General features: G+C 39.8%; 2 protein-coding genes across 3 annotated transcripts in view; both read left to right on the top strand.

Moving 5' to 3' along the window:
* Positions 1-3,467, top strand: part of LOC115800455 (activin receptor type-1-like) — a 31,771-nt gene extending 28,304 nt beyond the window's left edge. For both annotated transcript variants that reach the window (XM_030757818.1, XM_030757819.1), the window contains exons 9-13: positions 81-227; positions 529-804; positions 1,578-1,775; positions 2,367-2,497; positions 2,614-3,467. In XM_030757818.1, coding sequence (XP_030613678.1) covers positions 81-227; positions 529-804; positions 1,578-1,775; positions 2,367-2,497; positions 2,614-2,748 — 887 coding nt within the window. In that variant the 3' untranslated portion in view covers positions 2,749-3,467. The remainder of the gene's footprint in view (positions 1-80; positions 228-528; positions 805-1,577; positions 1,776-2,366; positions 2,498-2,613) is intronic.
* A 4,490-nt stretch (positions 3,468-7,957) lies between these two features.
* Positions 7,958-24,060, top strand: LOC115800430 (activin receptor type-1C-like). Its single transcript, XM_030757785.1, is given in 14 exon segments — positions 7,958-8,157; positions 15,031-15,261; positions 18,434-18,676; positions 18,872-19,065; positions 19,067-19,103; positions 19,200-19,301; positions 19,304-19,366; positions 19,822-19,836; positions 19,839-19,897; positions 19,899-19,978; positions 21,001-21,056; positions 21,059-21,118; positions 21,771-21,907; positions 23,904-24,060. Coding segments are annotated over 14 exon segments (1,473 nt in total). The 5' UTR covers positions 7,958-8,087; the 3' UTR covers positions 24,030-24,060.
* The last annotated feature ends 1,686 nt before the right edge of the window (positions 24,061-25,746 follow it).

Below are 25,746 nucleotides of genomic sequence, written 5' to 3'. Positions count from 1 at the left end.
AAGAAACTGTGTTCTTGAGAAGTGTGTGCATGTGTCTACTGCTTCATAATTTTGAAAATTTTTTTATTTTTACTTGCCAGGTAAAGGGCGTTATGGTGAAGTGTGGAGGGGCCAATGGCAGGGAGAGAATGTTGCAGTTAAAATTTTCTCCTCTCGAGATGAAAAGTCTTGGTTCAGAGAGACTGAAATCTACAACACTGTACTGCTGAGACATGAAAATATCTTGGGTATGTAACCTTTTAATACATGATCAGGTTTAGCAAACTGTAATATGCACTGAAGGACACAACAACCATTAGCGTTAACATAACATCAGGCTGCGTGTACCTGGCTGTAGGCACAACCCGGGATGCATGACAAGGAGTAGAGTGTTCCAACCGCACGGGCAGTATGTTGTCTAAAGATAGTTTATATTAAAATCAGTGCCTAGCTAACTATCTTGTCAATATTTATTGTATTGTAGTGTCTCATTGGTTTCACGTTATTTTACATTTGTGTTGATCAACAACATTTAATGTCTCAACGTAGGCTTCATCGCTTCAGACATGACTTCGAGGAACTCCAGCACTCAGCTGTGGCTCATCACTCACTTTCACGAGATGGGCTCTTTGTACGATTACCTTCAGCTCAACACCCTCGACGCAACCAGCTGCCTCCGCATGTCGCTCTCCATTGCGAGTGGTCTGGCGCACTTGCATGTCGAGATCTTCGGTACTCAGGGCAAGCCAGCCATTGCCCACCGAGACCTGAAGAGCAAAAACATATTGGTGAAAAAGAATGGCCAGTGCAGCATTGCTGACCTAGGTGAGAATACTGAGGGCATAGTCTTTGGCATATGGGTAGCCTGGTCAACCATATGAGCTATAGCAGCACACCCCTTCATTGTTTTTAACACTCGGTTTCACTTCAGCTCTTTGTATGTTCTAACTTCTGTCTTCTCCTGGGTTGGTTGAATAACGAACGAACAGGACACAGACCCACGGACCCATCATTCCACATATTTATTTTGGCTCTGCCCCCTCGCAACATGTAGACCGCTGTCTACAAAGCTGTGTGTGAGGCCCTATCTGCTCAGCCATATTTGTTATTTAGGAAATAAATAACCACTTCCAAGGGTATGATTCTGCCCTTAACCAAAAACACATTTTGAGGACCTTGGACCACTTTATCTAATACATCAATGTTCCATTCTCAGATGCTTGAATAATATCTAATTCAGGTACAGGCCATAACCTGGCGACAGGCTTGACATGTTTACAGGCTCGATTTAATAAATGCTGCTCTGAATGACGCATTTTGCTGTCCTTAGAAACATGGTAGCTGCTGTTTGTCTCCTAAGCGAGTTGTTGTTGTGTTGGAGTACATCCTGTCTCGGGGAACAGGACCGAAAAGTCTTTTGATTAACTGATTTAAAAGATGAGTGTCTCAAACTTAGTCTCCTTCCACTCAAGTATCTGCATTGTTTATTGTTGCCTCTCTTGGATGATGACGTAATTTGAAATATTTAGTAATAAACTGTTTCAAATAGTTCATTTGAGTATTTGTATAAAGTTTTAAATTTTTTGTTTCCATTTAAGGTCTGGCGGTCATGCATTTTCAAGACACAAATGAGTTAGATGTGGGGAACAACCCTAAAGTTGGAACAAAGCGCTACATGGCCCCTGAAGTGCTTGATGACTCCATCCAGACGGACTGCTTCGAGTCCTACAAGAGAGTGGATATCTGGGCCTTGGGCCTTGTCCTGTGGGAGATTGCCAGGAGGACAGTCAGTAATGGTCAGTACATGTTTTACACAACATTGTCCTGCTGGATTCAGTACTGACCTGTCTTGATTACATCACTAAGTCACAAGGCCATCTGTTAGATGTGTGTGTGCGTGCGTGTGTGCTCGAGATAACATTAACTATAAAAAGAACAGCTGCTGTGTTGGTGATCAGAAAATTGGGCTGGCATATTTGTACTGTTTGCAAACATATTGCATTGATATGGCTGCAGTCAGGCCTTTCTTCAGAAATGAAACAAATCATTGCTTCAGCCTGAACTGAGTAAAAGCTTTTTATATTGATGGAAAGACTTGTCCTTGATAAATCTGTCTATTCAGAAGCATCTGCACTTATTTATGTGAAATAAAAACCCACTTCTTATGTTCACCGTTAAATAGGTTTATCACATTAGGGTAGGAAGGCGGCTTTCAGAAGCATTTAAGATACTGAGTGACTTTATGAAAAAAGTCACTCAGTATCTTAAAAACTATGCATCAACATCTTTATATATCTGATTTTAAATGTCAGTCATCTCCATCGTTATAAGATGTGTTTATGTACTGTACACTCCTAAACGGTGCCATTTCTCTGCTCTTCATGTAGGAATTGTAGAGGACTACAAGCCCCCTTTTCATGATGTGGTCCCAAATGATCCCAGTTTTGAGGATATGAGGAAAGTTGTGTGTGTGGATCAGCAGAGGCCCAACATCCCAAACAGATGGTTTTCAGACCCAGTAAGTAGTTACTTTTTTTCTGTAATACAAAAATCATGTCTTGAGCTTGTAGAAATGAAATATTATAGTGTTTACTTCGGGCACATTGATCGATTTTTATTCTCCCTTATTTTTAGACTTTAACCTCCATGGCTAAACTCATGAAGGAGTGCTGGTACCAGAATCCATCAGCCAGATTAACAGCACTGCGCATCAAAAAGACTCTCACAAAGATCGACAACTCTTTGGATAAAATAAAAACAGACATTTGAGGCTTCCTTGGGAAGAAGAGGCAGACATGTACTAAGGGCCACTGAAGACATCTGGAGGATGGACCACCTTAGAGAAATCTCACAAGACAAAAGACTCAATGATTTCAGTGCCCTTATAGTGGCACAGACCTATATTTATTTTAAAACACTTGCGGGACATATTTTGGCATCCAAAGATGGCTTACCAGGCATTTCTGAGACTGCCAGTGGTCTAAGAAATGGGAAAATATCTATTTCAACTTTTATCATAGGAACTTGACCATTAGAAATATTCTTCAAGGAAGAAACTTACATGGGCATTTGAGTAGGGTTGCTTGTTTTTAGAAGTGCAGATTTTGTTTTTAAACAGTTTTTTTTAGCTTGAAAAAAAAACGTCTGAACATGGTCATTTCTTTATTGTACTGCATTGTTCTTTTGCATTATGGTGGATCCATTTGGAAAAGATGTCAACTTGCAAACTGAACTTGCCTATTCCATCAGCATACTTTCTAAAACAGTGAACATGTCAAGGTGTGTTAGACCTCACTTTGTGTTCTATACCACTGTTTACAGTGCTGTTAGAACAGGTTTGTTGGGATTATTTTTTTCCAGTTCTGTAACATTTAGTTGTACAGTCATGTCAGTGGCACCATCCTTTTTCCTGATATCGTCCAACTAAAGATGCTCTGTTGCAAACCTTTTGTATACCATCATTAACTTTACATTGACTTATGTTTATCTTGTTTGTTTCTTCAGCTTTACAGAGACATATGCTAAATGAACAAATACAATATCTGCTAGACGATGCTGAACTCTATTCCTCCAGAGGCCTGTAAGTAAGCCTGTAAAGCCTGTATATTGTCTTAACGCGTGCATTGTTGTCTTAATGCGTGCATTGTCAAAGTAACTGAAGTCAAACTTCAGCATTTTTTTTTAATTTCTTTAACATTTTATATCAATTAGTTATTTCTATGAATTAAAATGGAAAAACAACTGTATTCCATCTGACTCGTGTCTTAATATTGTGTGCGGTGCCGGCATGTTCTGTTACAAATATCTCAAAAACCTCTTGCAGGGATTGCCATAAAACTCTTAAAGTAATTCATAGTGATGCCCTCACTTTTCCTCTACCACCACCATCAGATTCCTGCTCAGCAAATTCTTCTCTGGCTGTGACCGTTCCTCCAGATTTAAAGTTTTGTTTGTGAATAAAATGTCTTGAAGGTTTTATATATTTCTGGAAATCTGGCTGCTAAGCTGACATATATTTGATGCACTGAATGAGGAATACAGTACTTTTTTTTTTTTTTTTTTTTGATGCAACCTGTCAAAATTTCAGTTTGCTTAATTTTGATAAGTAATCCACAAAACTAAAGACTAGCCTCATCTGTAATGTATTCACTGAAACCACTTCACTGTGTCTTTGCTTTAATGCCGATTGGTAAATGTTAGCACGCTGAAATGCTAAACTAAGACAGTAAGAAATTGCGTGGTCACCATCAGCATGTTGGTACTGTATCTAAAATGCCATGATGGTATAATGACAGTTGTTAATCTGTGAAGTCTTAAATGTCCAACTGTGTTGTCCTTGCAGTTTCTGAGTACAGTGACTTCAGACCTCTTCCAGTTTCCCTTTCAAAGCATTATCTAAAAAAAAAAATCCAGCCCACAGTGCATGGTAAGGACCATGCCATGTAGCTCACCAGCACAAGAGGAATATTAAAGCCTTGCAGCTAAAACAAAAATGACTTTTTTTCTGACTGCTTCTAACATACTTTTTTTTCCTACATAGTTTCTTTTTCTGTTGTGAAAAGCTTGACACTTACTCTAACAACGCTTGAAGTTAATTTTTGTTCCATCCATCCATCCATTCGCTTCCGCACATCCTGTTAAGGGTCGCGGGGGGGCTGGAGCCTATCCCAGTTGTTATAGGGCGAGAGGCAGGGTACACCCTGAACAGGTCGCCAGCCTGTTGCAGGGCCAACACGGAATGACAGACAACCTTTCACACTCACATTCACGCACTCAGTCACACCTATGGGCAATTTAGATTAGCCAATTAACCTAACCCCAGTAAGTGCATGTCTTTTGGAATGTGGGAGGAAACCGGAGTACCCGGAGGAAACCCACGCAAGCACGGGGAGAACATGCAAACTCCACACAGAGAGAGGGAGAGGCCTGGGCCAAGGTGGAATCGAACCCAGGCCTTCCAGATGGTATTCTAACTGTGAGGCAGCAGTGCTAACCACTGCGCCACCGTGCTGCCCCATTTGGTAAAAAAGCCCGGGTGTTTTGCCTGACAACTGTGACGTGAAAGTGTGGGGAGAGCAGGTCTTGGCAATGTCAAACTAAAACTGGTGATGGTGTACAGGCTAATTAATATGCTAAAAGAGCCATAGGCCAGATGATAGAACGACAGCAGCGGATGTTTAACCATGCTAAGATGCTGTGTGTGTGTGTGTGTGTTTAAAAACAGCTGTCAGACTTTCTACTTACACAAGTCTTCATATTCAGTATCATTTGATCCGTCCTGTGGCCACAGAGAGTAGAGGTTTGATTCCGGCAGTTTTAAAGTCCCATCCTGTTTCCTTGAGGTTCAGGGCTAGACTTGGTTACATTGTATTCTGTGTTCATTATATGATTGCGCATGATGGCAATACAGTATTTTTTTTTTCCCAGAGAGGAAAGGCAAAATCAAAGTATTACTGTTTATTTTTAATGTTCAAATTCAATCTGCAGTTTTGTTTTGTTTTTTTTCTTAAGCTAGGTATCCGTCTGCTGCTTTTACCAAGATTATAGAGTATGTAAAGGCACTCATGGGTAACATATATTTTTAACCAGGACCTACCAGACTGGTTATTTTCTTAGCACCCTCCATGAACCTTTTACATTTGCCTTTCAGTGTATTTGCACATGTTCTTATTTTTTGTTATGTTTGTCCTGGGCCCTGATGTTCTCTTGGTGTAGTGCCTTGATGAAGATTGTGCACCACCACATCAGTATTGATTGCTTTTCTTAGCTTCCAACCACCACAACTGGTGCAGTGGGAGCAGAGACTAGTGTTGGTGCTGTTAGAACCCGAAAAAAGCCAAGGTTTCTGGATTCAGTGTTTATTAGCAGCTGCCTCACCACATTTTGCTTGTGTTATGACTGTGTAGTCTGTCTGAGGTTGGATCACTCCTTTACTCTCCTTGGTGACACTGGCACCTTTTGTTGCTATGCAGCCGGAAGTAGCAGAAAGACGACTTTGTCACATGTGGCCGGCTGTAAAACTTTGTTCATGCAGGTGAGTCGAGCTTTGAATGTACAGCAGTCATTCAGTATTCATCAGCTGAAAGTGTTTACTTTCTGCCTCATTGGGAGGGATGTCAGCAGTGGCATCTGTGCAGCCTCATTTGTTCTGTTTTGCTGCTCTCATCCAGGGAGAGCAATTGGAATAGCCACAAGACAGGCTGACTGCTGGATTACCAAACTCTTAAAACTGACAACTGCCAGTTCCTCAAGGGCACCAGACTTATGATTAACTACAGATTAAAAAAAAAAAGTTTAAGGACTTTGCACCTCTCAAGTACAGTATCAACAATGGCAGGACCACCATATTCATCAGAGGCTGTATATAAAAGATGAAAGTCAGATATAGGATTGTAAATGCACATTTCAGAGCCTGAATTTTAACATTTTGGCTCTTGGCATCTTTTTTGTGAGCCAGAAGTAAGCACATTTGACCAGTGAAGCAGAATACTTATAAGCATAAGCATGTTAGTTGGACTGCATATAAAAGAGGTGAATCTTGACGTTGAAGCTTTAAAAGGTGTCCACACAGGAAGCAGTTCTCTTGTCTTGTATCAGTTTCTCATTGACAGTCGGTCGCTACCTGGCATTCCAGGCTCCGGAGCCTAATAATGATAATCCATCCATCCATCCACCCCACCCCCCACCCCCTACTTCTTCACTTCTAAAAACTTCTCTTCACTACATATTAACAAGTGCTGCTTGCTGTTCCTATGATGCTCCGGGGTTCTCTATCATCTTACTGGAACTATGAATGTCCACAGGACTTCAGGATCTCTGTGACCCTATTTTTATTTATTTATTTATTTTTTTGAGTCAGAAGGTAGAGTATAAAGTTATCAAAGTTGGCAAGCTCCATCCATAGACTGGGTGCATCGCACAGACACAGATCTGGTAACTGATGCTATGTAACACACTAATAAAACTAGAATTTCACCACCAACTTGTTGGACTTCTTGTAAGTATAATTAACTTTTGTCAAATAATTGGATTTGAAATGGGATTCCTATCACCTGTCATCATATTAACCAAGATGATGCTTAACAGGCAGCCGTCTTGGCATCCACTTGTCAAAGGAGCTGTATACTCAACTTTAAGATTTAATAATGTTTTGAAGTGTAAATTATATAAAAACCCCACACATCCCTGTACCGTTAGCTGTGGATTAGAAACCAGAAATAGATTTTTATACCATGCTGTAAACATGCTTTTTAAGCATTTTAACATACTCTATGGAGTGGTGACTTGCTTTTAGGGTAGGCCTCAAGTGGTCACTGGAGGAACTGCATTTCTGTGTACACAGCACTTTTTAAGCCCCTGTGCTATCCCCTTCTTTATTAGCTAAGACTACAGACTTAGCTGATAACCAAGACTGTAAAGGTGCACAGCAAGCTGTGTTTTTTTTTCTTTCTTTTATAAATGTTACAATAAAGCGCCACAAACAGGGTTAAGATTTTCACTGTGATGAGCTGTGGTGGTGTGGTGAAGCTGAGCTGTCCTGGCATCCACCTGTCAGCCAAAGCAGTCATGGGCCTAATAATGTACCACTTTGAGGCTTAATGACATTTTAACAGTTGAAGGGAAACATTGCTTCCTTAGAGACCCAAACTGTTTATGTAAACATATTTTTAATGTTGGGCTTTGTAACATGGAGAGATTGGCTAGTTTGTCTTTTTTTTTTTTTTTTTTAAAGTTTACATTGTGAACAGTTTAAATTCAGCGCACATTCAGTAAATAAGTAAGACCTCAGTGAGCAAAGGTAATTTCCATATTCTTTTGGCAGGCAGGAGGTGGTGTTTCACCGGACCAACAGCAGTTAAATGGATGTGCGACGCACTTTCTCTCTGGCTCCCATTCACATGTCTTTATCAGAGGTCTGCAGCGCTAATCCTCTTAAAGTCCAGTCAACAGAGGCGGAGCAAACTGCGTTTCTCGATCGTTTACTGACGGAGACGTTTGTGGCGAGAGTGCATGGCCGACGGACTTTACCGCAATGTTTATATGTCGTGTTTTCTGTAGAGTTGCTGTGTGAGCGGTGCGCCAGAGAGGGAGCAGATGCGGCTCTTACCATGACTGGTCCCGGGAAGCAGTGCTTTCAGGCGGCGTTGATCTTCCTGACTTTCGCCCAGCTGACTGCAGGTACACAGTCTCAGGGTGCGACATCACAATAAGCTGTGCCGCTTGTTTGCTTTTTAAAAAAAATGCTTTTTGTGAGTACTTAGGCTGCTTACACTAACTGATTTAGTATAGTTGACTTTTCAAAATCACACAAAACGTTATAGCAATAAAAAAAAAAATCAAGTCAGCACCAAACAGATGATAAAAAGTTGTGTATTTTTCCTTTCTTGTTGTTAAAGGTCTAACGTTACAGCCCACATACAGCATGTATGTGTTGTGAAAGTATGGGTGTTGAAAGCCACTGTATGTTGAAGTTATCCACCAGTAGATCTGGCTAAACTGCAGGTGTAAACAAGATTTTGAAAATATGTGAAATATTGTGAGCTTTAGTGCGCATGCTGTGATATAGTGGGGTCATTAATGGGGTTCATTTTAAGGATCTCAAAGCATCCATCTTATTGAGATCAAAATGATCTTTTCTATACATTTTAATCTGTTATGTCTAGGATGAAAAGTATTTGTTTAATAGAAATATAAATTATTTATTTATTTTTGGACTGAATTCATCCTACCCTGAAAGGATACATACAAATCATACAAAAACAAGCCATGCCAGCTTTATTTATAAAACGCTTTAAAAGCAGCAACCACTGACCAAAGTGCTGAACTTAGGAATAAAAATACCTTAAAATAAGAGAAAAGAAAATATATAAAATAAATAGGATTAAAATTACAACACAAAATAAACAACCTGGAGCCCCTCTCATAACATAACTGAGGAAATGCACTGACCACTCTGTAATTTAAATGTTTTTGAAGGGATATTTTTCTTGTCATATATTTTGCTTTTGAACTACTATTGGGCCAAAACAACTAATTTGCTGAACACTGGGCTGCAGGAAATCCAGAATTGCAGGCGTCATCATTTTCTTTTATTTACAGACCAAACAGTTCATTAAGGAAATAGATGTGAGGGTAACTGATGGAAGCAATCCATGGTTTCCACCCTAATTCATGCTGAATTATCACTAGATATCTTGAAGTACGTGCACCAAGGCTGTAACGCCGCATTTGATAGTGATGAAATACAACAAGAGCCTCTCAACTCCAGAGTCCGAGCACGTAACAGGTGTTCGTTCATAAACAGAGCGCGGTTTGTTTGGCTGCCGGTTGGTTCAGGTACACAGAAAGATGTTTAAGAACTGTATTTGACAGCAGTGCATGTGGGAGATGTTTTAGGATATTTCCAATGGGGTAAGTAGGTAGGTGGGTTAAGGTTTGGCAGACTTTGCATGTCTGCATGTAATATATTTTGTTGAAAATATTTTTTCTGCATCTGAGATTCTGTGACTTAAGGTATCAGGCTGTAAGATACAAGCAAGTCAAAACAGATGCATCAAAAGGATATTCTAAGTAGTACCTATTGCTCTCTCTCTCTGTATCTAATACATATATGTGTGTGTGTGTGTGTGTGTGTGTGTGTGTGTGTGTGTGTGTGTGTGTGTGTGTGTGTGTGTGTGTGTGTAATAGCGTAATTTGTAAGGTAATGTAATGAGTGTAACTTTTAATAACAACTAGTTATTGCTTAATGCCTCTAAATGCCTCTTACTGCTTAATGCCTCTAAATTGTTCTGGACACCTTGGAACTATTCTCCTAGACACTGGAATTCCATCCGAGTAATTAGGATAAAGGTCAACAAGACTCATTAATTGCAGATTTAAGCAAAACCAGAATAAATAAACAAAATAAGACAGTTTCTATTTTGACATTCTTTGCATTGAAAAGATTCCTTATTTGAGTAGTATTGGGTGATCTTCTCCCCCTATGTTTGTCTGTGCTGTAATTGTAAACACTTCCTTTACTGTATCAATGTAGACACTAGTTCAGAGGGACTTGCCGTATTCAGTTTGGTCCACTGTTAGAACAAGACTTCACAAAATTGCAAATAACATAGTGCTCTACTCCCGATCTCAGAGAAGGAATTCATTTGTAAGTGATGAATTGTCGAGCGATGCCTGAAGAAATAATTATTCTTTCAGGACTGAGGGGCGCTGCAGGGCTATCCAAACCTGTTAGTTTATGAAGAGTGATAGAAAAACGTGAACAGCATGTTTAGAATTTGCACAATATCTAACTTAAAACATTGGGAGTATTGATTACTGTCATTGTTCAGATTCATCGTTTCACAATAACATTTGTTATCGGATCATTTTCAGTAACACACACAATACGCGTTCTTTACACCGTCGATGACAAACAGCTGCAAACGCTGTGATTTCAAAACAATCTTAAAGCAAAGTTCCAAGTTGGACAAATGTGGAATTAACTTTGATTGTTTTCTTTTCACAGATTTTTTTTATATGTATTCAGAGACATAACTACTGACTCTGTGATCAAATATGGGGTAATATGGGATTACTGAAGCAGAGAGAGAGTTACAGCTAGATGTGTAATAAAGAATACTATATATATATATATATATATATATATATATATATATATATATATATATATATATAATCATTATAAGGTCGGGATTGAGAAGGAGAGCAAGCAGTTTGCCAAGTTTCTTGTTAAGCTGTTATGTTAGGTTCCACAGCCCCATTCAAGAACCTACAAAAAGAAAATTAAAGGAACACTTTGAAAACACATCAGATTGCAAATGAAAAAAAAAATGCTGGATATCTACACTGATATGGACTGGGTAATGTGTTCGGAATGAAAGGATGAAATGAAAATTATCAACCTACAGAGGCCTGATTTCAAAGACACTCTAAAAATCAAAGTGAAAAAATAATGTGGCAGGCTCGTCCATTTTATGACCCCCACATGCTCGTTGGCATGATAACATTGGGGATAACATTGGGGCATGCTCCTAATGAGGTGATGGATGGTGTCCTGGGGGATCTCCTCTCAGATATAGACCAGGGTGGAGTTATAGACCATCATTGAGCTCCTGGACAGTCTGAGGTACAACCTGACAGACCAAAGCATAATGTCCCAGAGGTGTTCTATTGGATTTAGATCAGGCAAGTCTGGGGGCTAGCCAGTGGTATCAATTCCTTCATCCCCCAGGAGCTGCCTACATGTTCTCACCACATGAGGCTGTGCATTGTCGTGCACCAGGAGGAACCAGGACTCACTGCACGAGTGTCGAGTCTGACAATGGGTCCAAGGACTTGACCCAGATACCTAATGGCAGTCAGGGTGTCGTTGCCTAGCCCGTACAGGTCCGTGTGTCCCTGCATAAATATGCCTCTCCAAACCAACGCTGACCCGTCAACAAACCAGTCATGCTGAATGATGTTACATGCAGTAGAACGTTCTCCACAGCTTCTCCAGACCCTTTTATGTCTGTCACACGTGCTCAGGATGAACCAGGGCACCAGTGATGGACCTGCCAATTCTGTTATTCTATGGCAAATGCCAGTCAGGCTCCACAGTGCTGGGCAGTGAGCACAGGGCCCACAGGCCACCTTCATGAAGTAAGTCTGTTTGTTTGGTCAAAGACATTCACAGCAGCAGCCTGCTGGAGGTCATTTTGTAGGGCTCTGGCAGTGCTCTTCCTGTTCCTCCTTGTACAAAAGAGCAGATACCGGCCCTGCTGATGGGTTAAGAGTTCAGCTCTGCTAGAGTATCTGCCTGTCTCCTGGAATCGCCTCCACACTCTTGAGCCTGTGCTGTGAGACACAGCAAACCTATTGGCGATGGCACGCATTGATGTGACATCCTGGAGGAGTTGGACTACCTGTGAAACCTCTGTAGGGTTCAGGTATCACCTCATGCTACCAGTATTTTTGCATGTGACCCTAGCCAAATACAAAACTAGTGAAAAAACACTAAGAAAAGATGAGGAGGGAAATAATGTCAGTGGCTTCCACCTGTAAAATCATCCCTGTTTGGGAGTTGTCTCAGTGTTGCCCCTCTAGCACAACACAAAAGAAGCTGAAACTGATTAACAGCCAACTCTACTACTTAACAGACTTGATGTTGTATTCTGATTAAAAATGTTCCTTTAAATTTTTTGGGAGCAGTATAGAAAAATGTATCTTAACCTGCACTCATAATTTATTGAAAGAAGTTTAGATTTTTTTTTTTACATTAATTTGAAGTGCTGAGCTGATAAAATCATTTGTTTTTCATATTGCCGTCTTTCTTTAGTTATTGTTTGTGTGCGTGTGTTTTTTTTTAAACCCTCAACATGACTTTGAGCGTGTATTGTATGTTTTGCAAAATAATCTGTTTTGCCATTCAAGACACACAATACCCAAATCAAGCGTCGTATCTCCATCGATATAATACAATAGAGAAAATGTAAAAAAGAAGGAATTAAACAAACATAACAGTGCTCAGGTGTTTGTCTGCTTTAAAAAAAGACTCGTCACATTTTAACTTAATTGTCCTTGAGGCAGTTGTTACCAAGCAACCCCCAGGTATGCTATAAAAAGAAGAGAAAAAAGTAATATTCAGTCTTTTCCTGAACTTTTTTTTTTGTGCTGATCGTTGTCGAGAGCTGTGTCTCACTGGATGATGAGCTTTAAAAGAGAAGATTAGCGATAACTGTCAGTCAGTCCCATTTAAAGACCAGAAAGATGAAGAATTATTTCTGGTCAAATGCACACTGGGTATAATGAAAATCTAATTAATATATTTCTCCTTTCACCTGTAGTGCAGTTTAACCATTTTTAGTTTTTCTTTTTTTTTGTGAGTCATTTTGGAGTTGGCTGTTGGGATTCTCTGCCTTCTCTTAAATAGAACGGAACCACATGGCACATAGTTTGTAAATCAAAAAAAAAAACAAAAAAAAACAACTCTTTTCAGCAGCAATGTTTCTTTTCATAAACCATGACAAGGTTACTCAAAAAAATATGTAGGAAATATTTTCTTTCTACCAAATTACTCTTGCCAACTGTATCACTCTGCAGAAGGATCCATGTACCTGTGTCGACAGCATTACAGGATGTAGACATTAATGATGTCTTCCCTCAGCTGAGCTATAATTAGCTCGCTGCATGCTTGTTTTGGTGGTTGTAGACTGTTGTTACCTGAAATTGCTCAAAACATTTGTGGATGTATTTTTGTTCTTTTTCTGGAAAAATAAGTTGCTTCTCTGTTTTTCAAACATGTTTTGTTTTTTTTTTGACACCTTAGCCACCACAAGGTGAGTGCCATATTACCCCTTTATGCTTAAAGGGAAGCCAGACATTATTAAAGCCAACATATCCAAAACTGGGCAGTTCACACCAAAACCATCTGAATGAACAGCACAGCAGACCAGAGGAAAAATGAACTTCCACATTGAGACTGCCCAAAAAAAGTCAGTGTTAATTTTCATTTTGGTAAAATTCTGTATTTTGTGTGAAGTGGAAGAAAATTGCAGCACTTCAGTAATTAGGCTGCAAGATCCTGAAAAATGAACATTTCTGTTACAAAGATTTTATTTTGTTATGTAATTATTATTGTATAAGTCCCCCCCCCCCCCCTTTTTTTTTTTTTTTGGTTCTTTGGCTCTTCCAGCTGTTAAACACCTTTTAACCTCCCTTTGACATGCATAATAGAAGTCAGATTTGGACACACTCACCCATTCATATGAATGAGTGAGTGTGTCCAAACTTTTGACTGGTACTGTGCTTACATGACAGTCACAGCTCATGGGAACTTGGCCAAGTGAGCATATGGTTCTAGATTTAGTGGTACAAAACACCAAATCAATGAAAAATTGATTCATGATGGAGCAGAAAAAACCAAGAGTCCCTGTAAACAGTTCATGCTAACCAGGAGCTGAATTCTGATATTGATGTAAGTCATCAGTTTCATTCGTTGATGCATAAGATTTGAAACCACCCCCCCCCCCCCCCCCCCCCCCCCCCCCCCCCCCCCCCCAAAAAAAACACTACAACAAAACACTATAAAGACACAGTACTGTGCAAAAGTCTCAAGTCACCCCTCATTTCTTCATATTTTCCTACCAAGGAGCCAGACTTTCTTATATTTGTTTAGAAAGCTCTTGAGCAGTAGTTCTCTAGTCTTTGCTTTTTCACTCATCTTCAGTCCAGACCTTGTGATGAATCCAAATTTAAAATATTTGGTTCAAACTGTCTGTATGTATGGAGAAGGTCAGGAGAGAGGTACAACAGTGAGTGTCTACAGCCATGTGTAAAACACAGTGGAGGCCTTCCTGAGTTCAGGCTGTCCTAAAGAATATCGGTGATCATACCAAATATTAACTTTCCTGCTCCATTAGAATTGTACAAACTCTGTTGTTGCCTTGTGCACTGCATTTTCTTGTATGCTTGCAGATTATTCAATAAATCACATATTTCCCATTTTGCTAGCAAAATATAAAGAAATGAAGGGTGACTTTTACTGCAAGTAAATTAATTATTAAATGTATACAGCAGTCATGACTGGAAACTATGAAGCTATCATATTTAAATGAAAACAAGATTTAAGGTATTGTTAAAACATGTTATGTTTTAATGTTGAAAGACTTAAGTTGCATTCAAATTCACACTTATTAAATAATTTGCAATATTTACGGTTATTTGGGGGCTTTTCTTGTGAGCAGACAGTGTGCAGTCTTTCTTATCAGACACTCAGTAGTTTATGAAACAAAGCATGACAACAGCTCCAAGTAGAACACAAGATTATGTGGGTGTTAAACTAAGAAGCATTAATCTGGTTCCTCCACCTCCAGCCATTTAAGAGCATAAACCTCATTATGTAACAGGAGCATCCTGCTACTGAAGAGTTAAAGACCACTGGTCATGCTAGCCGGTATGTCCCCCCCCCCTCAGTTACTTACAGATCAGTTAATTAACTGATGTCGGCTGTAGAAGTGTCTGAAGGAATGTGTATGAAGGCAAAAGTCACCTGATCTTAATGTCTTCCAGGTTTGAAGTGTGTGTGCCAGCTGTGTACCAACCACACCTGTGAGACAGCTGCAGACGGGGCCTGCTGGAACTCTGTGATGCTGATTGACGGCAAAGAGGAGACAGTGAAGTCCTGCCTGTCTCCCTCTGAGATGAAGGGCCAGGTCTTCTGCTACAGCTCCAGAAATGTCTCCAAGAGGAACTGTTGCTTTACTGACTTCTGCAACAACGAGACTCTGCACCTTTACCCAGGTATAACCCACGTGATGCTACGGGCCTTAGGCTGCCATGTCTTCTTGTCTCTACTTTGTTTTGCTGCATTTTTCAGTAGACATGTTCACCCTAAAAACAAGCAGGAAGCAGTACTGTGGTTAGACCTCCGGGTCAGCTGGGGCCTCTCTGTGTGCAGTCTGCATGTGTGCCCATGTGGGTTTATTCTGGACACTACTGCTTCCTGCCATTTTCCAAAGACATATATGTTAGGATAGCCTGTGATTCTAAATTAGCAGTGTTTATGACAGACAAATGGTTGGGTTAGCCCTGTGACTGGCGACCTGTCTGGGGTGTACCCTGTCCTGCAGCGGCTGATACCAGATACAAAAATGGATGAATTTATATATAAACACCTTGCGAACTACCAGAGAACACACACACACACACACACACACACACACACACGTATAAAACTGAAATAGAGGAAAAATTCATCCCCTCAGACAGTCTTTACATGTTATGCTGCTTTAGTAGCATTCACTCAGCAGCAACACCAACTCAATCTGTGTGGGATTTCCCACTCATTCTGGTCCCGGCTAGACGAGGTGGATGCTGATCCTCCTAGATCCTATGACATAACAAATCTGGCAGAGGCTATGGGACGTCAGTTAGTGATCCTCCCCCTCCCTCTCCTGATTTATAAATAAATACTTTGTCAGGCATGCATCCCAAAAGCCTCTCATGGGTCTGCTGGGTGGACGTTGGCCTTACAGCAGAAGAGGATTATTCACACCTTTGTATATACAGCTGGCTAAAAAATTAATAAAATGGTTTGTTCATTATTAAAAATATTGCAGATTAACAGCTGATTTACTAATGATTCATTTAATGACTGTTTATGACTTGCACAGATTATTTTGAAAGGTATAGATAGTAAATTATAAATAAAATTAATATATGGTTTTATTCATACTTTTTGGTGCAAAAGTGTCTGATGCTGCAGACTGTTAATGAGAGAGGTTGGGGCAGTACCCTGAGGCTGCAATGGTGCTGACTGTGAACGAGGACACCACAATCAATCTGTTCCATTGCTTTGCTACGTATTAGCATCTGAGCTCATCCATTTAGCTGCAGGGTTTTTTGTTTTTTTACATAAAGAATTCACGACCTTGCTGCGACTTCTGTGCATTTATATACACAGACATTTTAAGCTCTAGGTGGTGTTTAGTGGTTTGCATAGCTGTACAATTAGATTTAGTTTAGCGTCTTTCAATACACACACCAAGCATAACATCTTTTATAGTGAGGGCAACAAAAACAACATATTTTGATCGCTTTAGAAAGCATAATGGTACACATAAAACTATTGGAGCTATGTAAGAATAAAAACTTTCGTCAGTGTTTTGATCCTGCAACAATCATGACAATAATATAGATTTTTTTAACAAATCAGCAATCGCGCAGGACAAGGACATAAAACAAGGAAAACAGGACAAGCTGAAAACAATAGGATAGAAGGGGGATAGATAGTTGGGTATAGAGATATAATATATGCACATATACATTCTCCCCTCAGCCCTAACTGCTTGTGGCAGATGGCTGCCCCTCCCTGAGCCTAGATTCTCCCGGAGGTTTCTTCCTGTTAAAAGGGAGTTTTTCCTTCCCACTGTTGCCAAGTGCTTGCTCATAGGGGGTTGTTTTGACTGTTGGGGTTTTCTCTGTAATTATTGCAGGGTCTTACAATATAAAGCACCTTGAGGCGGCTGTTTGTTGTGAAAATTGAAAATTGAATAGAATATATATATATATATATATATATATATATATATATATATTATAAGGGAGGCTGACAGTTTTTCTAGAGATATACAGTATGATCATTTAGGAAATTCTTTTGTTCAATGAATGTACTTTTATTAATTATGAGGTTTCAGTTATTCCAAATTAGTGACCTGACGGATAGTTTAAGCGTGTAACTAGTGATTTGAAGTGGTTTTCACCAAGCTGTTAGAGTTGTGGCTGTTGATATGCTTTGGAGTGATTGATGTTTTTTGATAAAAATGATCAAGCCTTTGTACCCAATTTCCAAACCTCTCTTAACTGTAGTTTAAAAGCAGAGATGACTGCTGAGATGAGCCGAGTGCACCTAATAGCGAAAAAAAAAAAAAAAAGAGTGTGTAGAAGGTCTTAGGAGCCAGAGGAGAGTAAGGTCTTGTTTTGCACCATGTTTGCTGAGCTCCAGTTGGACACATGGCAGGATCTGTATTTAGGTAAAAGGCTAAAGATGTCTTAAGAAACTGTGGTTTAGTTCACAATGTGTTGCTTTGCACATTGGGCCATCTGCAGATATTTTCGGATGTCCTGGTGAGGACATTTCATCCTTTGGGGACATAAGTTTAGATTTTATTTTTCTTACAGTTCTCACATGTGCCCATGTATGTTGAAAGAATTAGAGTTATAGTTCCTGCAATCATTCCTGAAGTTGGCCAAATAATCATTACAGAATTCTCCCTCTTTATTTCCCCAAACCAAACATTTAATTTTAGCACTAGGTCACAGTAGTAGTACAACACTGACTGCACATTATTTTGCCAGCATGTCTCTAAATTTCATTTTATCACAGTGTCCACCCGCTCACCTATTTTTGTTTGTGTCCAAGGTTTCCTCTGGCCACCCACAGACAGAATGAAGGTCAGAGACAGAAATGTCAGGTTATATTGTTTTTCCAAGCCCACATTTTTATTAAATGGTCTCACGGTGCACCTGTTGTTGATTAATGCGTGTCACGTATTTTTGAGGAGTAAAAGCTGTTGGCACTAAAGATTCATTATCTTTATTCCCTTTGATTAATGACACTTACAGGCAGTGATGAAATTTTCAGGCACTCTGGAAAAACAAGAAAACCCTGCATCTGCCAAATGTGCAATTTTCACCTCTCTGTTTAGGACTGCAGACTAAGTGATGTCTTCATTTTGTTGAGCTTTTCTAAAACTCTGAACAAGCTGTGTTGAATTAATTATCATCTCACACTGTTGCCATATTTCCTAGTAACCACCAGGGTGTGCAGCAGATACAGCAGGGACCTTAGACACATTACACACAACTGCAAATCTTCCCCGATTCTATTGATTGTTGAACCTAAAAAGAATAAAGAAATAAGCATATTAAAAAATAACTACATGCTAATAATATTGGCTATGTTGTTGTACAGTGAGACCGTCTGAAGAACCTGGCTGGAGCAGGCTGCAGCTCATTGTGGTGATCCTGGTGCCCTCCTGCCTGCTGTGTGTAGGGATCCTGCTGGGTGTGTTCGTTGTGCAGGGCCACCGTTGTGCCTACAGGCGAGCCCACAAGCAGGACCCGGAGGAGCCTCTGGATGATCAGATGCTAATGTCACCTGACAAAAGCCTCAAAGATCTGATCTATGACATGAGCACCTCAGGTTCAGGATCAGGTGAGAGAACTACTCCCATTTGTCATACAGCTACTGATATAATCACCTGGGTTATGATCATTTTATCTTCTGCCTTTTATTACAAGTAAAATCCAGCGATTGCACATGCACATTGGGAGCACATTTTGTCGATTCTTCCGACTTTGACGCACTGAGACTGAACCCCTTCTCTTCTCTTTCTGTTTACATTTGCAGGACTGCCACTGCTGGTCCAGCGAACCATAGCTCGAACCATTGTCCTGCAGGAGACCATTGGAAAAGGTCGATATGGTGAGGTGTGGCGGGGCAAGTGGAGGGGAGAGGACGTGGCAGTTAAGATCTTCTCTTCCAGGGATGAGCGATCGTGGTTCCGTGAAGCTGAGATCTATCAGACTGTCATGCTCAGGCACCGAAAACATCCTGGGCTTTATTGCTGCTGATAACAAAGGTGTTGCAACTAAATACTGAAACTGGATTGAATTGCAAATGAAGTTATGAAATAAATGTGCCAACGTATAACTTTATCATTTGCTGCCTTCTGCAGATAACGGCTCATGGACTCAGCTCTGGTTGGTGTCAGAGTACCATGAGCATGGCTCCCTGTATGATTACCTGAATAGGCACACCGTCTCAGTGGAAGGCATGATATTCTTGCTCTGTCCATAGCCAGTGGGCTGGCACATCTCCACATGGAAATCATTGGCACACAGGGTATGAATATACTTAGTAAATAAGAACTTGAATTCTAGGACAGTGAAATCCTATCGGAAGAAGCTCAAAGACTAAAGTTTCACACAGTATTTTGTTAATAACTGTTAGCTGATATTTTGAGATCAGTTTCCCAGATCTCAATGTGACATCTTTATTTATAAAATCCTCTGGAGAAACTGAAACTGCTTGTGATTTGTTTATTTTTCATGATATAAAGGCTGAACTTCTTAGAACTATTTGCTTGCGCAATTAATGGCTAATCAACTCAGCACTACAGTGTAGAGCCGCACAGCAAACCCGCTTGTGATAAGATAAGAGGATAATTTATAACATTAAGCCTGGAAAATGATCCTCACTTCCATCCATCTCTGAAAGACCAAAAATATTTGTTTGTAATATAAAGAACATTTTTGGGGCTTACAGTATAACCTTAATTGTTACCTTCTTGCTTCTAGGGAAGCCTGCCATTGCTACAGAGACCTAAAGTCTAAAAATGTCTTAGTGAAGAAGAATGGGACAGCGGTGATTGCCAGATTTGGGTTTGGCCGTGAAACTCGACCTCCAGCACAAACACCATAGACATACCATCCACCACAGAGTGGGAACTAAGAGGTTGGATTTATGTCACATCACAGTAAACAAACAGAAATGTGAAATTAATGAAGTGACTTTAAACCTCGCTCGGTTATTGACATGCTTCATGCACTTTAAATGTTATTTATCACGCCCGAGTTGTTCTCTCATGTCAGTGTGCTTTGAATTAATTCTATTAATTGGCCCTTAAACATAAAGAGGAAGTCAGCATCTTTGGTGCTGGTTTCTGCAAGAAAAGCAGAACCTTTAATCACAAACATGGTTTTCCATGTGTCATGCACATCCAGCCCACTAGAGATTCCAGAAACTAATTGCCTTGTTTATTAGGAGAGTAATATTAGCCACATGTGTACACAGTGCACAAGCGGAGTAAGGAGTTTCTGGCTCAGCTTCACCTACTTCCAAGGTGCATGGAGGAAAGGAGAAAGTCTGAAAAGGTCAAACGGTTAGCAGCACTTGTGTTATGAAGGACAGCTTTATTGCCTGACTGATGAATAAACAATATTCTTTATATTAGCCGAGTCTGCTAGAGTCTGTGTACACAGTGCACACAGCCTGTTTGGAAGAAAATGCTGAACAAAAGTCACCAAACTTCAGTTTATTTGGTGGTGAGAGAGCAAACAGAACTGATTGCAACTAGAAATAGTACAAAAAACAAACGTAGATTTTTTTTTTTTTTTATATGCAGCAGACCAATCTCAAACATTTAGACTTTGGCGACTCCTAGTGGTGGTGGACTTTTGAGTGAGCGAGTCCTGTGTGTTTTCTTTTAATATATTTATCCTAAAAAAGTGGGAAAAATTTCCTGTGAGAGCAGCATTTGAATCTCTGCTGCTTTTAAGAAATAAGAGGGATCAATTTACTGCGGCTTATATATTCTGCACCTTTTGATGATGGTGATGTGATCTGTGGTTTAAATTTGTAGAACTTGGGGAAAAAGTCCGACAGCCAACCCACACAAACAGATTGATTATGTATACACTGGAAGAGCGGACTCGGCTTTTTATTTCATTAGATCTTAATCACTCTGTCCTCTGCAGGTACATGGCTCCAGAAATCCTGGATGAGACAATCAATATAAACACCTTTGAATCATTCAACGGGCAGATATCTATTCATTAGGCCTGGTGTTCTGGGAACTGGCCAGAAGATGCTCCGATAGGGTATTTCAAACTACACACATATACACCCTCCCACTAGTTTTATGCAAATTCCCAAAGTAAAGTTTTATTTGGCTGGGAGACTGGAAGAGTCACTTGCATAATACACAGTTTTTTTAAAAAACAAAACAAAACAAAAAACAAGTTATTTTATACTGACTCTTGTTGCAGCCCCACAGTGCATACATTATCTGAAACAAGCCATTGTAGCTCCTTTTCTTTTAACCCAACTTACCTCTGATTGGCTGCCTATCTTAAACAGAAGGCTGGAAAAGCAAGTGGGGAGCTCCGGTGCTCACAGTCAGAGCTGTTGTACCTGGCAACCATATTAAGGATATCCTCTCTTGTTAACATAATAAGAAAAGCCTAAACTTGTGGCTCACAAGGATTACATGCACATCCACTGCCATGTTTAACATGAGCATCCACCATTACCACAGTATATAATGATAGAGGAAAAAAGGAAAAACATGCACTGCTGCAATAACAGACACCAATAACAAAACTGTAATTCTCCTAGTATCACTCGGAGGCTTATGCAGCTTTTTAGTTAGTTCCTCGCTTATATTTCACAGGATATTGTACATAGTTAGCCGTGTTGTTCATAAACTGGTGAACCCTGACAATAAACAAAATGCCTTTCGCTATTTTCACAGGACTTCATGAGGATTTCCAGCTGCCTTATTATGACATGGTGCCTTCAGATCCATCTATTGAGGACATGAGGAAGGTAGTCTGTGATCAGAAACTCAGACCCAGCATACCCAATCAGTGGCAGAGCTGTGAGGTGAGACAGAAACCTGATGCATCATCATGTGAGATAGCTACCAAAGATACTGTGACACTAATTTGTTATTAATGGAAGTATTTGTAGTTCTGCTCATTGTTCTGCCAGTTATGAAAAACATAGTGGTGTGATCACGTGTGACATAAACTGCAATGGGGAGAAAGCAACGAGTTAGCTGGCACAAAGTTCAGCGGTACATGTAAACCCCTTCATTTGGAAGTTAAAGCAAAACTGAGTATCACTGAACACTCAGCCTGTAACTGCATAGGAACCTTAGTGTCACATACAGAACAGCTATATAAGCATGAGCATGTTTTTAAACAGAGGAAATGGTTGTTGGAAAGGTGTTTTGTGGTTGAGGAGGGTTTGAAAATAAAGAGCTTGCATAAACGTGAGAGAACCATCAGAAAGGTTAAGAAGATCTCTCAAGTTCTCTCTTTTTCATTTTGGACAATTACTTTACCACAGGAGACACAAAATCCCTTTGGGCTCACGTCAGGAAGGCCAACCGGTGTAGCCAAAGTAGAATTTATGTATATAGCACCCTTTCAGAAACAAAGTTACAACGTGCTTCCAAGATAAGAAACAAACAGCAAATAAACCATTTGAGAAGATAAAAGGTGGAACATTAGGTGTAGGAATACTGGCAACACCAAGGAAGCAGGAATAAAGAAAATAAAATTAAAAAAACTGGTAAATTAAAAGCAAATAATGACTAAAATGACTAAAAAGGATCACTAGGAGAAGGTGCAAAACAGTTTCACAGGACAACAGACAGACTCAAACGGAGAAAGCCCTCTGGCTTATAAAAATATGTCTTTAAGAGGGATTTAAAAGACGAAAAGTGAACTCGCCAGTCTGAACTCCTCACAGAGATTTTCCAAAGGGGGGGTTGCCCTGACAGAAAAATCCTGATGAAGACTCTTGGTTCTCAGCTGAGATTGTGGGATGACCAGCAGAACTTGGCTGAAGTCCTTCGGTTACGTGTCAGGAGATCTGAAAGCCTACTTTGGTGTGAACCCAGAGCGTTGTCCTAATAGGTAGCCAGTGAAAGGAAGCTAAAATAGGAGTGATTGTGTTCTCTTATTTCAGTTTTAGTAAGAAGCACCAACTGTAGTTGTGTAGATGTGCTGGCTCTAATTTAATCTAGTAATCTAATCTAGAGGAGATAAAGGCATGTAGCTGTCTTTAAGAAAAAACTGAGCTGACCTTACTTGAGTCTCCTTATCCATAGATAAATAGCTTTACCATTACCGAATTTTTTACTGTTTACAACACAGAGTAATATCACAAGTATCCCAACTTAAATGAGATTTCTTTATTCTCAGAGTGGAAACAGTTGTGAAGCCAAGCATATTAATCTCTTCACATGGTTGTCATAATAATTAGATTTCCTGGAATGTTATTTAAAACTTGCTGATTGACTGGCGGAATTTCTTGATTCCTTTTTGTTGCTTTAAGGAATGACACTGTTCCCAGATATCATCAAATAACTCAGTGATTATTACAGTTTTTTTTTTATATACAGCTAGACGTAATGGATATAAAATGGATAAAGCTATAAAAATACGCTCTATGAAAGTTGAAATTCTCTTTAAAGCTTTTAAATGTGGGCAGAAAATGTGAGATTTAAAAAGTCAGGACAGCACTGGAGGGATGACACACATGACACTTGTTAACTTCAGGCCCTCGGGTAATGGGTTAAGAATGATTGACAGAACGGGTGGTGAGGTCTGAGACTTTATGGTCTCAGATCTCATTTCATTTTAAACCACTTCCTGACAGAAAGAGAATTGGGCGTTACTCTCACACACCATTGTATTTACTTTTGGCCACCAAAAGCTATTACTACTCTGAGACATTTGTACAGAATCAGTCAAGAGGTTAGGCCTCATCTGTTGAAACTGTGCACATCAGATGTTTAATATTTGTTATTTAAGTACACACTGGAGCCTGTCCTCTGATTTTCTGGCTTTTGTACTTGTTGCTACACCAGGCTCTGCGTGTGATGGGCAAGCTGATGAGAGAGTGCTGGTACGCCAATTCTTCGGCGCGACTGACTGCTCTGCGTGTCAAGAAAACCTTGTCTCAGCTATCTGCCATCAAGGACATCAAAGAGTAGTTCGATTTGTTGCCCTGCAGATCAGCACCGGTGCTGGCGCTGGTGTAAAAATGGACCAGGTGCAAATCTCTCTCACTGCCCGAAGCTGCCCAGTTTAGGATGCAACCACACCATCGGACAGCTTCATCGTTTCGTCGCTGGTGCCAACGTATTGTAGGCGTCGTCTTTGAAAGCTTTGCACTTAGACACCTTGTGAAGCAACATTTTAACCAAACAGCTAAACCTTTTTTTGTAGGAAGAGCCATTTGAAATAAGTAGTGTTTAATGTATAAATAGATTATTTTGCTACCTCAGTATCATAAGTGCCCAAAGCTTGAAGTTGCACATTGTTATTTGTGCCATATCTTGTAGCCAATACAGTATTACTGGGTAGATAGTGTGCTAGATGACAATCATGAAGGATATTGGGTTTAAAAAAAAAAAAAAAAAACCCAAACAGCTGATTTGACTGTTTTTTAATGACACACACAAACACACACAGACTTTCCCTACTAATCTGAAGCGCTTTTGCTTGACCGGTACTCATGTACACAAAGGGTTTGTTACGAGCTACCAAACCTAAAACTAAAAGAATATTTAATATACAAGGCTTTTTAAGAAAAAAAAACAAACTGGTCCAGATACCTTTATAGCAACTAAGGGTATTACAGGCATTCGTGGTGCCCAGAAGAAATCTAATGGACTGCTGGACTTTTCATCTACTGTTACCAATAGTCACTAGATGAAGTGAGTATTTCAGAGTACAGAGTACAACTCGAACTTATGTAAGTTTATCCTGACAAAGAAATTTTTCTGGCAGTGTTTGATTAGCCATAAAAATATCTACAGATACATAATATTCTAATATAAAGATAAGTAAAGCTACAAATGTCTGCTCTATTTTTATTTTTTGCATATTAAAGCTTTCTGTTGCTCAACTGAAATGAGCCATTCTCTGATAAACGTAAAATGGTCTTAGTCTAAACATTGTCTAACATTGCTTCAGAATGTTGTTTTTTTAGGGTAACAAATATATTTTTTTTACACCTCATTAACCTGACTCATTTTTGCATTAGGTTTTGTCGTGTATGAGGCACATATGCACAAAGAAATGTAAAAAGTCTGGTGAAGGAGCAAATGTAAAACAGCACGGTGCTGTGTTCATATTGTAACATTTGGACTAAATCACTTTCAGACATCACATAAGGAGAGCACAGATGAATATGGGTGCACATTAGGATCACTAATACCACTCTCCAACATGGCCTACAGAGCCTTGACATAAACAGACTTAGGGGAAGTGCAGGGAGATGAACCTGCACACTATTTTGTGCTTGTATGAACTACAGTAATACATGTGCAGATATGCCTGTGTGTGTGTGTGTGTTTTAAATCATGTGACGTGACTCATTCAAATCATCTGAGTAATCAGTGCAGTGTTGGTGAAACTGGTGCTTTGGAGAAAAACATGCCGAGGCTTTTCATTCATCGATAGCGCCACATCCTGTCCACGTGTTCGTGTTTTTAGTTTCACAGACAAAGTGACATGCTTCAGTATCTCGGCTTGATATCAGTGTCGGCCTATTTTGCAGTATGAAAGTACTTGTGTGTCAAAATGACTGAATGATATATAGCATCAGCGGTGTTGGTTCTGAAAATAAGCAGGCTGTTGCTCTCTTGGCAAATATCAGTTCATGTGCAACTCTTCAGATTTTTCTTTCTGTGAAATTATGAGGTA

This window comes from Archocentrus centrarchus, chromosome 21 (genome assembly GCF_007364275.1).
Source record: "Archocentrus centrarchus isolate MPI-CPG fArcCen1 chromosome 21, fArcCen1, whole genome shotgun sequence".
NCBI classification, from domain to species: Eukaryota; Metazoa; Chordata; class Actinopteri; order Cichliformes; family Cichlidae; genus Archocentrus; species Archocentrus centrarchus.
This window is presented reverse-complemented; position numbering and strand designations above follow the sequence as displayed.